Consider the following 17,795-nt stretch of genomic DNA (forward strand, 5'->3'; position numbering starts at 1 on the left):
TCCGACATTCTTAAAATGACTTTGCACTGTTCTCACCTAATATGTACAGCTCAAAAGCATGTAGGGCTGAAGTGGTGTAAAATCAGCACCAACTCTGACAGACAGAGCCAGCAGTTCTAACACAGGCCCAGGCCTCATTTCATGCCTTGTTTGAGAGGATATTATTGGAGCTATTGCAAGTGCAACAACATACATGCTTTTCTGCCTTGAAGAGAAATTATTGTCCAACAATAGCGCTAGTAGTCACCGTTATTTATTGTATCACGCACATGGAAGTACCTAGCCCACACAGACAACATTTTTTAGTAAAGTACATAAATTCTTATGTAAAAGGTAACGCTGAAAATAAAGAACTTTGCATCCTCTTTAAGCTCGTCAAAGACAGTCTGCTGTGAAAAAGCTTCCTTTTCTGAAATATAACTTAAGTTTTTTAGCAATACATTGAGCTAGTAAGTGAATCTTTAGCTTTTTTGTCTAATAATATAGTCAGTTTCAGTCAACTCAATTTTATTTATATTTTTTTAGTCCACAAGATCACAAATTTGCCTCAATAGCCTTTCAAATCAAATCTGTACAGCCTGTGACACCCTCCATTCGGAAAAGGAAAAGCTCCCAAATATCCCTTTAATTGGTAGAAAAAGACATGACGTGAAATAGAAGCTGTGTGAATATGAGTAACGTTTTCCCTTAGCTCTGCCTTTCCCCAAATTCTATAATGGAATTCGGGGATAAGGAACTTAATCCCAGGTCAGTGCCTCTTCCTCAGCCTCTCCAACCTCTCACTTAAATCCACCGTAACCCGGCACCGTCCTTTGGCAAACTAACCGGGACTATTGATTGGGTCATGTATTACCCATGATCCTCCATATGCTGAGTGTAACACCTCGCTCTGTCCATTAACAGCCTCCTGAAGTTTCATTCATTCATTTACTTCTGGCAGCCGACCAATTGTGGGCATTGTTTGCAAGATGTATGGGGCATCTGTTGACATGCTCGTTAGTTACCATTTTGCCTGAGAGAAATAAGCCACTGTAGTATATCACTTGGCATTCCAACACATAAATGGTTGTGTCTGTAACATAATCTATCAAACTCAGATGAACCGGCACGCTCCATCACAGCTGATGAATCTCTCGCCAAATGATCAGGCGATGATGGAAGAAGGCAACGCTCAGTACATCTGTCAGACCTTTTAGTGGTGATAATTTCCTTGATTCTGCAGTTTGCTGATGTATGTTTACTTTCATGTGAGGATATTGTTTGTCCCTCCAGTTTTGTTTTTACTTTAATTGAAAGATTACATGATCAATGAGGAGAAATTTTGAAGTGGGACTGCAAACTACATAGTTTATTTGATATTTTTAAAGATGTTCTGTTATCAGCCAAGAGCAGTTATTCTTATCAATTCCTCAATAGAGAAGGGTAAAAACAGTGACTGAGAAATACTACTGTTTGATTAGTTTCTGACTGATTACCAGGTTTTGTCACTTCATTTTGCTCAGTTGCTCCCTAGTTTGCACTATTTTTACTGTAAATTCAGTACCAAGACTGACTGCAGCTCTCATCCTGTTTGTGTTTATCCAGGTTGCTAACCAGAATGCCCTCTGAGGACCGACACATATCCTCGAGCTGTGGTTCTTACGTCAAAACTGAACCTTCCAGTCCTTCCTCCTCGCTAGTAGACACCGGCAGCCACCACAGTCCCAGCGGCAACTCTGATGCCAGCGGCGGCTACGTTCACGGCAGCAGCAGACACTCGCACGCCCTGGACTCCCCGCCAATGTTCAACCCAGCCATGCTCGGAGGTGGCGCAGCCTGCCTACGCCGCTACGAGGAGTGCTCCGGGGGTGTGGTGGACGACTCGCCAATCAAGTGCGAGTACATGCTTAATGCCATTCCCAAGAGGGTGTGCCTGGTGTGTGGCGACATTGCCTCAGGGTACCACTACGGGGTGGCCTCCTGTGAGGCCTGCAAAGCCTTTTTCAAAAGGACGATACAAGGTATTCCCCACTTCTTCTTACAACTTTCACTTGAGCTGGTCTCTAATGTCTGTTTGCTCTCAGTTAATCCAGAAAATAATGATGTTTTCTGAAATTTCCCAGGTGGTTGAGTAGTCTACAAAGAAAGTGGTTACCCCTATTAATGCAGGTGTACTGTAACTTTGGTCACAGTGCAAAAATACTATTTTTTCATTATCCTAAATGCTTTATATTAGCTTTACCATGACATTTGTGATTGCCAGTAAAGCATGTTGACCTGATGAGGAATCAATTGTCATGTGTCCCACATGTTCCCCAGTGCTGGTATCCAACCCTCTGCTCTGCTGGGACTAATACGAGTTAGTGATTACGCGAGTCTACAGCAGGCATTAGGCCCAGACTGTAAATCTGCTCAGGGTAGGTGATTTTTTGATGTGTTTGCATGTGATTTCGACGTCTGGCATCGACTCTGCCATGTGTGGGAGCTGTTCCAGAATAATCACTTGGACAGAGATAATGTGATGCAAACTGAGATGCAGAATTTAGAATTTTATCTGCAGGATTTGTGTCTGTAGACATTGAGTTTGACAGCAGGTCAGTGAGGTCCTGGCCACATTGAGGCATGTACATTTAAACCCTTCTGAATTACTGAAACAAAACAAAACAGTTAAATTCCTATCTTCTTCATTCTTATTTATTTATTTTTTTGAATAATGGTGCATTACTGCCAACATAAGGTAAGGAATGTGGCTGATTTAATAAAGATCTCTAGCTACATTACTTGAAAATGTAGCCAGAAACACTCTCTGTAATCACTTTTGTGCTTCACTGTAGCCCGACACACTTCACAGGTGTTATATATATTCCTGTTTCCACTGTTAGACACAACGATATACAATAGTGGCATAATTTTCACAGACAGTGTTTGCTGTTTACCAAGTCTAGCAGTATTCTCAGCTGCTGCACAGATATTATTGATAAATTCAGTAGTTTGTGCTTTCGCCAAAACAGAAATAAATGTCAATGATAACACCTCCAGGTCGCCTGTATTGACTTAAAAAATAAGCTATCGCAAAGAAAAGTGGACACAAGAAGAATGTGTCATCTTGTAACGTTGCTCTTAAGTGGATTATGGTTGACAAGTGGACAGCATACAATAAGGACAAACATTTTTCAAAAGTTTAAGCATTTTTGCAAAGGTCTTTATTTTTGCTCATGGAAAATGCCACATGGCAGGAAAATTAATTTTCAAAATTAGTATGGACATAGTTTGACAACAGCCACTCACTGTCTTTCTGGCTGATTTAAGCTACCTGACAACTGTCTGAAGTCAATGTGTTGAAGGGACTCATTCAATCATTTAACATGTTGCAATATTAACAATATTTTTTAAGTGAAGCTGAAAATGTTTAAAAGACAAAGAATTGTTTTAACCTTACTTTGGTATCTATGTGGTAGCTAGATGTCCAGCACAAGTTAATGTTTAATTTGGTAATTTAAAAGCTGCATGTGTTTCAATATGACCAGTAACACAGTGAAGGACTGTAAATAGTGTGACTTTGTGTTGTCTTGCACAGATCCCCACTCTTCTTCTTCTTCTTCTTCTTCTTCTTCTTCTCCTTCTTCTTCTTCTTCTTCTTCTTCTTCTCTTGCTCTCCTTCGTGGATGACAGGCCCATAATGAACCTAATCTGTCCGTCATTTGTCCTGAGCTGCGGGAGTTTCAGTCAATAACAATCAGTGTTGGGTGACTGTAATTAAGAACCAGGCATTTCATTGGGAGAGAGTCGAGGAAGGAGGGTGGGAGGTGTGGATCTGTTCTTTGCCCCCGGGCCCCTCCAGCCCACACCCAAGGGGAAAGAGATGGGGGGCCAATTAGAAGCTCAGGCACGTGTTATCGGGGCAGTAACAGAGGAAGGGGAAAGAGAGGGAGAGAGAGACGCTGAGGAGTCCTCCAAATAAAAGGCAGAGGGACAAGGGACAGGGGACGTGGTCACTAACTGAAAGGAGAAGCCGCTTTAATGGTATGGTAATCAGGAAGGGGGGTCCCGGCCTTGGTAAAGGAGGAGGACAAGGAGAGGTCCAGCTTGAGTGGAGATGAGCGCGTGGATAATAGCGTGGCATAACAATATATCAAAATTTAGAGGGAAAATAAGAGAGGTTAAGGAACGATATTAGAGTGGTTGAAATGTCCTCTGAGAAATAAAGGTGGACACAAGACCTGATTAACTAAGAGGGTATGCCGACAGTGAGCTTTTAGAGGTAGGCAATTTAAGATTATTGTGGACCCCTAATGCACCCTGCACCTCACACACATACTCATGAACACACACACACAGGTTATTTTTGAGTATTAAATGTATAAAATGTTTCCTTTAATAATCCAAAAAATATTAAATGAATGTGACCTTTTTTATTGTTTTTTCAATTGTTGCATAATATGTTTAGGAATAAAAAACAACACGATCAGGAAAAGTCAGCATGCTTACTAAAAAAACCTGTTCACTCTATTCCCTCAGAGGTTTACTCTATAATGAGCAGTGGAGATTTCAGGCACTTCATCATCATTTTTGCATCATCACTGACAGGTGTACAATGCGATGCATTGCACTGTGGGATTGTTGGAGGAAAGTAGCCAGATTTGTTTCCTGTTCCATGGTGGAACATTTTGAGGGCACTATATAGTGGATAAATTTCACACAATTTAGACACTAACATGATGGGCATTAGATAAAGTGCAGATAAAAGGGTGATATAGGACTCAGCCTTAATGTTGATGTGCACCACTTCTCCACAATGAGCTCGCAGCTGCAAACAGCAGATGTTGGTGACAAAAATAAAAACAAAAAAGTTATATCTTTAGAAAAACATTTAGTTTTTCTTTCTGAAGTTACAGATTAATTGATGTCCAGCAGCACAAATATTAAATCATTTTCTGCTAGTACAAAATAGTACATCAGCTGTGCCCAAATTCCACTTTACATACTAATTATATACAATATGTACTACATACTGTAGTAATTGTCATAGTGCTGTTTTAGCATTATACAGTGACAAAGTACTTTACCGTTTGTTGCTGACTGGAAATGATGCAATACATGTGCTATCAGTCTGGGACTGGGACTATGAAACTGCCAATAAAACAAAAAATTTTTGTTGTTGTTGTTGTTTTTGTTTTTTTTAAAGATACACATTTTTCTTTCTTATGTGGCTTTCTATTGTGCTTTGCATTGTGGGACATTAGTGTATATCAAAAATCAAGCATTGTTTTAGAATGCATACTTTTGTGTACTGAACGCAGTCCATTATCAAAACCTGTTTAGTGTCCAGAGGTAGGAAGAAATTAGGACAAAGTCATTCAATCATATTTTAATTACATAAACAGTATAATATGACAATCAGTATTTAGTACAGGGTGTGTAGAATTAGTTGGTAACATAGACTTGGTACACGGCATGTGTCTCTACACATGAGCGCTGCACTTTACTGGATTTTCTCTCTGCTAACACATTTCAGTTTTCCTACCTTGAAACCAGCAGCAGCCTCTGCGAACATCCTGGCATGGTGCCCCTGGCCCCTCACTGTGCATGTGACCCTGCTGGCACCATCAATGCCAGGGATCCTGACAAATGTTGGCACCTTCTCCTTGACCAACAGGGGATTGTATGTGTGTGTGTTGTGGGAAGGAGGGGGCAGCTCTGGCAGATCTACAACAGACAACACCTGGTTTGCTGTTTTTAGGTACCATTAATACATCTCTAGACTTATGGGACATTGTTTAAGCATTCAATCAAGGGATTTGGATACTTGGGAAAGAGGATTTGTCATTGGATTCTTGGGGTCACATCAACTTTTGAAGTGGCTGAGTAATGATCCTGTAAAAAACTGTTAACCGGAACCTGGTGAGAAAAACAGGCAGCAGTTATATGGCAGCAGATTCAATAAGTCTGCATTTCAGGCTCTTTTTTTTTTGGACCCAAGTGATTAAATTGCATAGGAAATACTTCCATAGTGAGCCAACAACCGCCGAGACGGACGTGAATAATACATCGAGCTTTGCTACATGATATGGGAGTCTGAGATTGGCGCGTCTAACAGCAGCTCTTGGTCTTTACTGGAGAACATTATGCAGAGCGCTCGGCTGTGCGTCCATCTCTTAGCCCTTGTGTTGTTGTCCTTTAGGTGAAGAAGGATGGGCTGGAAGGGGTCGTGGTGAGCGCTGCAGAGAGGACACTCTGCATTAATGAAGCTAATTTATCTGTGAATCAGAATGGGGGTGGGACTCCGGGGCGGGGAGGTGCTTTTTACATGTCCCATCAAAATGCCACTAAACCCTCCTCTCCTTCAGGAGTGTCAGACAGGGTCACCTTGGGACAGGTGTGTGTGTGTGTATGCACAAGAATGTGTTGTATATTTCACCGTCTTTCTGCGTCTCTTGTTTACCATGTCTGATTTTGTCTCCTCCTTTTCTATACTATAAATCTAAAACGAATTTCTCCTAACTGCTCATGTGCATCTTTTGTGCTCAGAGAATTAATGACAATGTGTTTTTCTAATCTTCTACAGGGAACATTGAGTACAGCTGTCCAGCCACCAATGAATGTGAGATCACCAAAAGGAGACGCAAGTCGTGCCAGGCCTGCCGCTTCATGAAATGTCTTAAAGTTGGCATGTTGAAAGAAGGTGAGTGCAGGTTATTTTTATTTTTTTATGTGTTTTCTTATTACTTAGTTCAACTTCAATATCATTTAAGAGAGATAGTGCTGAAGACATTTTATCATCACGTGATGTGATCTGCTACTATTTTGACAACCATTTAAATTTTTAGGTCAAATATCAGGCCAAAAATTATCTGGTGCCAACTTCTCAAAAGTAAAGTTCTGTTACTTTTCTCTGCGTTATATCACGTCATTCACGCTGGAAAAGCTATTTTTCACTATTTTGTGACGTTTTATAGACAAAGGCATTTAAATAATTGTTAGTTGCAGCTGTGATGAGATTTTAAACAGGGCTTATAGGTCTCAAGAAGTCAAGAAAATGATGATAAAAGTAGAAATCAAAAGGGAAAAAAATGGTGAGTGATTAAGTATTTTTTTAAAACAGTGACCACTGATCTTAGTGTATACAGCATTTTCAGGCAACGTGTCGGGGAAATTTTCCTCCCATTCTTCTGATGTCTGTGTTTTATTATAATTTAAAGAATAAATCTGCCCTGTATGGGACTAAGCTTAAAGCAATAGTGTTTTTTTTATCACAATGAGTTGATAAATACAAGGTTTTAATCTAAACACTACCAAGTAAAGGCATACTTTTAAGGGTTATAGTTTGTGTTGGAATGAAGAATAAAGGGTCTATCTCAATCTTGATCTTGAATAGTCTTACTGGGGGCTAGAAGATTGGTCAGTGAACAGATATTAAAGCTGGTTGTGGCCTCGGGGAGACACCAGTGACATCACCCACAAGCTTCACTCACCTCTCCTCACACCTGCAGAGCCTCTCAGCGTTTAACTTTAACATACAGTGGATAAAACTGCTGAATTTGATGTTCCTTCCAAGACTGGCTGAGAAGTGTAACACTACTCTTGAAAAGCACAGGCTGTTCCCCAAAGACTTCCCTCTCCCCTGGGCTCTGGGTGTCTCTCTCCGTCACCCTCTCTCTGTTTCTCCCTCTCTGTCTGTCTGTCTGTCTCCCTTCCCCTCTATTGCCTGGCATATTGATCCACTAAATGCTTTCCGAACATCCCACCTCACTTCCTGCATGTGTTGTTTCTCCTCCGTTGAGAGACCTTTGGGATTTACGGAGGGAAAACCTAGCTGAAAGATTTTTTTTCTGTTTCTTTTGTTTCCAAGGAAATAGGTTGGGGTTTTTTTGTTTGTTTGTTTTGCATCGTGTGTTTAGCTAGAAGAGCTATTCTACACTGATGCAAAGAGTTTAGCTCTAAGTTGTGCTTTTACAGAGAGTATTATAATTCCTAATGCTGAATTGGGACATCACTGTACATACATTAGTCGTTAGACGTTTATGCAACCAGACCTTAAAAATATCTTCCATTATGAAAATATGACCCTTTCTTTATTAAATTTCTGTCTGTGACACAAAATACATCAAATGTAGCTGTTAACAGTAATGTGATTGGGGCAATATAACTCTTAAAATTCATATTTTTCTTTATTGATCTCAGGAAGGGCAATTTACCCAGTCCATACCCACGACAAATTCACAGACATGGTTGTTATATTTCAGAGGTACAGATCAACATACATAGGGCCAAACAGGTAACGACGATCAGCAATAAATAAAATAAAAAAACATTTGTTATAGTTCATATATATATATATAGAGAGAGAGAGAGAGAGAGAGAGAGAGAGAGAGAGAGAGAGACAACTCCAGTGCAAGTAAGTATGATGTGTAATTTATTTGTTGAATTCCATGCCATGTAATTCACTGGCACACATTTTTTCCCCCCTCCAATATTAGTTACTTCCGAGGGAGATACATATGGCAAAAATGCTGCGGGAGATAAAAGGGACAGGTGAAAGCTGGTGAAAACTACAGGAAGTTGGTCAGTATAGTTTGGCTGTTAATTTGGCCCACTTGTAAGCAGTTGGAGCTACAGCAGTGGTTGTGAAACAAAGTGCATCGACGCAGACGAAAGCCTTAGCACCCCTCCCACTGCAGTCGTTAACATCATGAATTCTTACTACTTTGTGGAGTGATAATTCAGACACACCTGAACACATAGGCATGATGCACATATTTTTTAATTCAGTGTGACTTAAGCTCTTCAAGGATATCACTATCCCAAATGTCCATTGCGAATAAACATCCATAAATAAATATGCTTAGAAATCAGAGAAAAATAGACGCTCCTTCTAACTCGAGAACTTGCCAGAGAATCTTTGAATTTGGTGCCAAAATGTGAACATTGTGATTTTGTGTGATGGGGGTGAAATTTTAAACCCCTCGTTTAGATCCACCTTACCAACACTCAGTTTGAAGTTTAGTTTAATAGCTTTACACTAGTGTGTTTTAATACATATTCAATAACACATTATTTTACTTCTGGTGGCGTTAGCATCCCTTCACAAAGTTAGGACCAGCATGAGATTCCCAGTTTGGAGACAAATTACACCAGGTTATGTTTAGCCCACCGCCATCGGTGTAGGATATACATCAGTGGTCAGTAATAGGCGGCCCGCAGGCCAAAGCTGGCCCGCCAGCAATAATATCTGGCACGTGGCACAGTAAATGTTGGACTATAAATGGTCAATTGACGATAGTCATCTAATGACATGAAAAAACTTTGGCCCGATGCCAGACTTATTTGCCGACCCCTGATATACATCCTAATATTAAAAGGAGCATTTAAAGAATTTGTTTTTAAGCTCCACTTATAGACACAACAGTCCTAAAATGAAACCATGGCCACAGTTCTGTTGTGTTCTGCCAACACCAAAAGACATCTCATAATAGAAGCCAGCCGCAGTTAACTGCAATCTATGCTAGTAACACAAGATTGTATATCAGGCTCTTGGTTCACTTCCACTAATACTGCTTTACTATGTTCTGACGTAGCTGTGTTTGTTCATCTCAGAATGAAGGGTCATCCATTGTATTGCCATTACACCACTATTCATACATGCGCCCACTCTTGATGTCTTCATCCTGGCCCAAATATCTCACACCGAGGTCTCTCTTTGACTCTCAGCCAGAAAAAACAACGTTGCTGAAGAAATAAAGCCGAAACTATTAGCGCATGCTTAGAGGAAAAACGGAGAGGTATTGTCTTTGGCGGGCCGAGCTAAGCCGTTGATGTGAACAGTCACTGTGTGTGTGAGGGGGAATTTGGTGGTGTAGCCACCACAGCCTGCCGCTCCTGAGACACAGCATCACAGCCCAGTAGGTGATTCTCTGAAAGTGATGGCATTCAAATAAAAGGAAAAAGGACATTTAATCATGGCACATTGCTGTGGCGTGGCCTCTTATAGACTTGGGGGGGCTTTGATCATGGAATCAGTGGGGGACAGCATCTTGCCCTACTTCATGTAATGAGATCACCGTATAACAAGTGGCCAAAGGCTGGTCATGGAAAAGGAATAATCACATAGTGTTATATCATTATAGGTGTCATGTACGAAGCAATCTAGTCTAGTCTTAAAGGACCTACCTAGCATTTTTATATTAAAATCTTCTACTATTAACTTCTGTGTTACCATCCAAATATTGACCAAATTATTAACATTTAATAGTGAATTCCTCATGATTTCTCTTTAGCATTGCTCACATTACAAACTTCCTTCACTCACAACATACCAAAGTTATGTTTTTATTTCTTACAGTGCGGCAGTATCATAAGAAATGCCTCGTGCTTCAGAAGATATTGAGAGAACTTATGCGATCAGTCATTCTAAAAGTATCTTAATATTTCCACCAGGACCCTCTAAGCTCCGCTCTAAGCATGCCATCCTGAATTATAAACTGCCAGCTGCCACAGTTATAGACCATGCACCATTGGTGCAAACCCCCTTGTAACACCTGCCGCTAATCAGCTGACTTCACTTCTCAAGCCTTGTTTGGTGGCTTCAGGTGTGTTTGGAGGTTTAGGTCCAAATAACTCCCCTTCTTAGAAGTAGCAGCTTAGCACACTTTAGCAAGGAGCAGAGTAAGCAAAATGTTTCAATACATTAAATAAAGTGTGTGTAATTTATCCCTAAGCAACGCAAGAGATTTGACCATTATACATAAGTGTGCTCAACAGTCACAGTCTTTGTGACGAGAAATTTAATTTCATATCTTGTATATCAGAGAAAAATCAAAGACTCCTGGAAAAAATATTGTAGAAGACAGGTTTCTTTCCAAATCCGGCTTCACTGCTGTGCCACAGCAGAGCGCCTGCATGAGCTGGGTGGTAGGTAGAGGCAGACAGCTGTTTGAGGAAACCAGCCCCGCTCAGTGACCCCTTAAATGTCCAGTGGAGGCTGATAAAAGGTCACAGGTCCAATGGAAAAACCCTCACGCAATTACAACTCGCGGAAGGTATGGTGTCAGCCGCTACTGCCAGGTGTCAGTGCCCGCGGCTAATAGCAGCGCTAATTACTCCATAGCATTACTGTATGGTGTTAAATGATGCAAGAATTTTCTGGACCGAATAAGCATTTTTTGACTTTGTGATTTGAGTCACTCTTGTTATCTTCTGCTGAAGATGCAAGATTTATTTTTAGCTTTTTGTAGTTTTATTGCTGCAACAAAATCTGCGTATCGAGTGATCACATCATCATGTTAGCAAATTAGCATGTTGAAAAAGTATGTCCTATTGAAATTGCACACAGCCCAGTGAAATTCTGTCATGAATGAACATTTTGAACAATTTCAATAAAAGACACATGCGTTTTTGCTCTTTGGAAGCCAATGTTTGCTGGTTTTAGTGTTAGCTCAGTGTTTCTGTGGTGTATTCTTTGCTTGTGGGGATTTTCTGACAGCAATGTAATGTGCTGGATGAACACAAGCTGCCAGACTATTTTGGCAACCTACACCGCTGTCTCGCCCTCGCCTGACCACAGATAGGGATCAGCAGTCTTTCCTGAGCGAACGTGGCTACCGGGGTAACGTTACAGCCTTATTTTCCTCCAGCCACATACACAAAAGATTAGTAAAGCCATATCCAATATCACAGACTGTCAGGTCCCTTTCCAATCAATAGGCTTAGATCAGAAACCAATCTATACACTAAGAATACATCATCAAAATAAAGATATAGCAAACGCCTATTACTGTATGGGTGCCTTTAAAGTCTTAACGAATACATTTAGACAGCACGTGTCTACAAAACCAGATTCAGTTTTGTCTGTTTTGCTCTGTATCTGTGTATTCCAGGAAATTCAGCTGTAAAGCCTGAATGCCCTCTGACCCCTTTGCCACTTGATTTGTTTCTTGTACCACAAACATGTTTATCTAACAGCACTTGTATGGGGCCTTGTTTGCTTTTTAGGGTGTCAGAGTAGCTGGCAGACCGCAGCTGAAAGTCAGCGCCCACCCAGCGGCTCTGCGCTGGCCTGTCCTCACTGTCTGGCAGGTGATAGATCAGACACGGAGGCTAACACGTGTTCCTCTGAAGAAGGGGATTTAGCGAAGTGCTGACCTCTTTACAACCCTGTGATACACACACTCGACCCACAACACACACATTCATGTCACACATGCCAAATGTATATCAATGTATATCAACCCTGACAAGTGACATGGGGTAGGACCTTGAGGTACATGTCTCCCGCTGGCACTCTTCTCCCTCTGTGTCTTTGCCTCTTTCACCCACTCTAGCACACAACAATTTGTGCGAACGCCACAAACTGAACGGCTGCTGCGCCAAATACACCAGGGATCCTGAATCGACCCGGCCATCTCCAGCCATGCAGATGTTTTTGATTACAGGCACATTTGTGGTCAGCGTGGCTCAGTAATACACAGTAATACCCCTTATGGACACGCCGGCTCAGATTTATGAAAAGTGTAAAACATGATAAAGAGAGCAGTGCCAATGTTCGCAGTTATGGGAGAATAACTCCAGCTTTGTCTTGTCAGCTCATCGGGGGTTAGAGCAGGTGGGACGCCATCGTGATACACCCCCCTCTCTTCCCCTTGTCCGCTACACATTTTCCTCTACCCTCCCTCTCTCTGTGCAGCCCACCCAGACTCTGTACAATCAAACAAAAGCTGCCCGATGCCTTTAGCTCTTTGCAGGCTTGTAGACTCGGCCCTCAGAAGTAGCTCTGGAAGTCAAGGTCCCCGTATAAAGGGTGAGCGACTGTGTAGGAGGGGGGTGCACACTGCATCCCTCTGATTTTTCCCAGCTAAAATAGGGAGCTCCTAATCTCCCTTTGGCAGCATTAGCCATCCAGCCAATTCTGACACATTCTCTAGAAAGAAGCGCCTCTGACAGGTGAGGGGCCGAAAATAGTTGCGTGAGATACACACATACACACACACACACACACACACACACACACACACACACGCACTCATGCACATGTTCATAGAGCAACACAGAAGATTGACACACACTGTATGACCCACATGCACATTTGTGTGATGAAATCTGTTCTCTTTAGAGCTTCTACTGCTCTGATTTTTTATGGTTAAATTTATACAGTGTGCATGCCCGTAGCCATTGAGAACACTTAAGGTATGTTGTCTGTACTGGGAATCTGAGGGATTTAACAACAGCAAGGAGTTACATGCTATGATTTAAACAAAAACTTAGTAGGCGTTTTATTGGATGATTCTAGTATCTTTTGATTTTTACTCCTTTTAGGCAGGCAAAAATAAAAATAAATAAAAGATGAATTATTTACATTTAATTATTTATTTACCCACCAGAATTTAGTTCCTGGCAGCAAGTAGAAGGTGCATTTAGACCATGCTGGGCCTTGTTGTTATGAAATTTACAGAAAATGTAAGTACATAAATAAATGAAATAAAATATGACACATCCAAGTAATTATTTTAGTGTATTTTAGTGACTATCTTTGGTGTTCGTGTTGGTGGGACTTCATTAAACCTAAAACCCTGGCTGCGAACTGGCTGTATGATTTTTAAATCGTTTTTTTTTTATGTGGACATAAAAGGAGGATTGGTGAAGTGAACAGGGAACCACATAAAGAATAAATAATAAACGCATAAAAGAATAGAATAAATCCACATGACACATACACACAGCCGCCGCCACATAAAGGAAAACACAGCCGCTTCAATCAGGAATGTGGTTTAAGGTTCGCACGAGTCAATAAAGATATTAAATGTGAAAGGGAAGCCGGGGTCAGGTGGCCGTAAAGATTGCTCCTATGCAAACATGCCTCATCGTTTTTCCACACACATGTTCGTACATACGCACAAACACACAGAGCAAAGATGGACTGTCAGCCAGTATCTTTGTGTCTCAGGCCGTTTCTGTCATAGTCTGCACACAAGTTATGAGCATACTTTACTGTATGATCTTACCGAGCTCATAACATTCAGCGCACACATTTTTAACACCTCCCATTCCGCGTGCTCTTTTACCCCATAACCTCACCCCCTGCATCCATATTTTGGCTGCCACACTTTATGTAGAGCCAGCAACCATAAAATGGATCTAGATGCTTTTAAGATGATCTGTGCACCCCATGTCACAGGCTCTCCTCTGGAGCAGATTGTCTTCAAGCATGGCGGCTGCTGTGGTTTTGGGCCTGAGGTGTGGAATGTGGTGCTGACGATGACACCACAGCCCCCCCAACCGCCCACCCCCTCCCCGTCCCTCTACAAGGGGCCTCATCCAGCTGTCTTGTTGTGGTCAGATTCTCAGTACTGTGCCATATCACATGGGGAGGAGATAATCCCGCACTGGTCGGATCAGGCGCTGGCTGGGACAGGCAGGGCTGTCAGGGAGGAGATGTACACCCGATGCTGAAAGGGAGAGGAAAGAGAGACAGGCAGAAGGAAAAATGAGAGAAAGAAAAACAGAGATCTTGCAGAAAACTGATACATTCGGCCAAAAACAGCAGCTTGTTCTGTCTTGTTCCCCGGCCCTCCTGTTGTTCATCATTATCTAACCCTTTTTTTCCCCTCAGTCATTCTCTCTGCCCTCCTGCTTTGAGTCTCTGCCGTTTGCAGCGCTGCTAAGCTGTAAACTGAAACTGGTTAGCGCTGAGCTCTTAATTCTTGTCAGCGTCTATTAATTATGGGCCAGTTGGATGTTCCAGTTCAAACAGCCCCCGCGGATCTTGGAATTCTAACTCCGGCTGTTTGGTCACTTGTCGCTTGTTGCAGCCACATGACCCTGCAGCCTGCAGCAGGGAAAACTGTGTGTGTGTGTGTGTGTGTGTGTGTGTGTGTGTGTGTGTGCGTGCATGCATGTGCATATGGTAGTAGATGTCAGGGACAAAAGCAGCAACAATACGCTGTCACTTAGTTGGACAAGTACTTCGGTGGATTTAGGGAATACACCTGCTTAATATATTTTTGCATTACACAAGCTTTTTGTTTTGAAAACCTTTATTAGGCCTATTTGTGTCATTAAATATAGAGAAGCTTTCGAATTGATTTAATATCTGGAGTACATGTGCACACACGCTCCTGAACTACAATTTATAATTTCAAATGTACCTTAACCAAGAGTAATGGTAAGAACAACTACTGAAGCTCCATCTATCGCAAACCCAGTTCCTAGCTGCCTAACTGACTAATTAAAACCGCATCCACATGTGTTCAAAGAACAAGAAGTCTATTTGCAAGCCTTATTGATTACTTTAAGGCGTACAAATGGAAAGCTGTGTTAGGAGAGGGGCTCTCGATTTAGCTTCAATCTGCCAGGCATAAAATGATCTCACTGTGTTTGCTGGGAAGAATGAGCTCCCTCTGGGCACGGTGGGTAATTAGGTTAGTGGATAGTCGGTGTCAGGAAATTGAAAGACCATCCTAATCGGATTCTTTTGTTTCCAGGGGAATCAAAGGAATGTTTATGAGTCACTGGGAAATCTCACACGACTCAATTCCACTTGACCATGTAAAATCTGTTTGCTCTTGCTCAATGCTCAAACAGCTTTTAATACAAGAGTGTAAATCCAGCACATAAGGTGCATCTGATGTGGTCTGTGTCCTCTGAGATGGCTTTCAGGATAATCCCAGATATGTCCGTTTGTATACTAACTAGATACTTACACTCCTCCATCTGTAACAGGGAGGTATTGAACAGTCCCTCTTTCAGTTAAAAGGTCACAAAATAAAGGAAATAAACTCCCATTTATATGCATATACAATTACTAACACAGGAATAAATTACTACGGCATTTGAAAGACTTGGTATCCCAGTTATGAATACACTATAACCACAAAAAAAACCTTGATACAGAAGAAATTCTCCTCAGTTTTGGTTGGATACGGTGTGTCATAACAAATTTAAAAATAATAAAAAACACTGAAATTCTTGAGAGAGATTTATGACTCAGCAAAATATATGCAAATAGACTATTATCATTAGAAGTAGTGGTAGCTGTAATAGCATAAAATTTGCCATGTGGCATTTCACAAAATCGAATCATGTCCGATTTAGTTAATAGAGAAAAAATGAACCAGCAAACAGAACATAATAAATAATAATAAATGCTGCAACTGAATGGAGCTCTTTGATCAGATTAGTTCTGTTTTATTCAGTTCAAAATCATTTTAATGCACTCCTAAAAATACCTTTTGGTTTAGCTGCCATTTATACATGTGTGATATCTTTTGCAGGTGTGCGTCTGGACCGGGTGAGAGGGGGGAGACAGAAGTACAAACGGAGGTTGGACGCAGAGAACAGCGCCTATCTCGGCCTCACCATCCCCCCTCCAGCCAAAAAGCCATGTGAGTCACACAGTTTGATTTTAGTTTTAGTTTAGTTGTCGCAAGCTCTGATGGTACATTAGCATTAGAGAAAGGCTTAATTTTTCATAACAAAGCATCAGTTTCACAACTTGGGACATGAATTCATTTTACAAAACATCTCATCGAGGAATATGTGCACAATCGTGACAGGAATATCTGTGTTCAGTTATGCTGTAGTCATATTCATCAGCAGGCCAACCTGACAGCTTCTTTAAACTTGGCGCCATATGTTATGACATACTAGACTATATTTAAAATGAGCACTTTGCAAATATATTTTTTTATAAATTTCTTGTTGTTGTTTTTAAAAATCTGCATATGTTGTCGCCTAAAATTGTCTCACACATTTCTCTCTCCATTTCTGCATCCTTCCTTCCCTCCTTTCAGTGACGAAGATCGTTTCCCATCTGTTGGTGGTGGAGCCAGAGAAGATCTATGCCATGCCTGACCCCACCATGCCCGATGGAGACATCAAGGCCCTGACCACACTGTGTGACTTGGCCGACCGCGAACTGGTTGTCATCATCGGCTGGGCAAAACATATCCCAGGTAGAGAGACATGACTGCTAATGAATGACTGTGCTGTCTGGGATATGGGTTTTCGGAACCTATTCATTTCTTAATTGATATTTCCGGCACTTGAATACTTAATTATGTTTTCAATTGACAAATAACTGCACGACATTAGAACCAGAAATAGGGTAATCTAACCAGTTGTTTTGGTTGTTCAGTTGTAACTGGATTCATGAAATGAATTCAGTGGTCTTGCAGTTGGTAAAGCAAGGAAGTAAACCCACATTCACACTTTAATTTGCTAAAACGAATACAGTATGAGATTACTGAAGTAGTTCACTGACTGTTGCACAAACATAAACGCACCCCACACCACCCACCCCACACACACACACAAACGTTCATGCACACACAGGATAATTAACATCTGCTACTCATCTGCACCTAAGGGAGAAGCTAGTCCCATATTCTAAAATCTAATCAATAAAGAGCAGCTGAAACCTTTGATTTGACTGGGTAGGGTGGGAGAGTCTTGGGGGAAGGGTCCGCCCCTATGTCAATGTATTCCATTTCAATCCCAGACTTAAAGGCAATCCTCTTACTTACTTAAGGAGACTATGCAGGGCCTATTGTAAAATTGATTTATTTAGGGAAATACTGATGGATTTCCCTGGCCCTTGTTGACGAATTCTTAAATAAGACTTGTTATGCAAATGTTCTAAGATGTGCTTTTCTTTTCATCTCTATCAGTTTAAACAGACACTTTGGGTCGCAGTATGTTTAAAGGGAGCACAGGTTGGATTCAAAGTAAATACACCTCATTGATCCAGTCAAGTATAGACAAACCTGCACAAGTGGCCAATTAAATCAATTCAACATTTTTGAATGCAATGTATTGCTTCAACAATC

General features: G+C 41.3%; 1 protein-coding gene across 2 annotated transcripts in view; it reads left to right on the forward strand.

The window, feature by feature from the left end:
• The window catches only part of LOC123978182 (steroid hormone receptor ERR2-like), a 76,256-nt gene that overhangs the window by 48,797 nt on the left and 9,664 nt on the right, over positions 1 to 17,795 (forward strand). For both annotated transcript variants that reach the window (XM_046061340.1, XM_046061339.1), the window contains exons 2-5: positions 1,585 to 2,000; positions 6,545 to 6,661; positions 16,242 to 16,352; positions 16,761 to 16,922. In XM_046061340.1, coding sequence (XP_045917296.1) covers positions 1,585 to 2,000; positions 6,545 to 6,661; positions 16,242 to 16,352; positions 16,761 to 16,922 — 806 coding nt within the window. The remainder of the gene's footprint in view (positions 1 to 1,584; positions 2,001 to 6,544; positions 6,662 to 16,241; positions 16,353 to 16,760; positions 16,923 to 17,795) is intronic.

The sequence above is a fragment of the Micropterus dolomieu genome, linkage group LG10, assembly GCF_021292245.1.
Source record: "Micropterus dolomieu isolate WLL.071019.BEF.003 ecotype Adirondacks linkage group LG10, ASM2129224v1, whole genome shotgun sequence".
NCBI lineage: Eukaryota > Metazoa > Chordata > Actinopteri > Centrarchiformes > Centrarchidae > Micropterus > Micropterus dolomieu.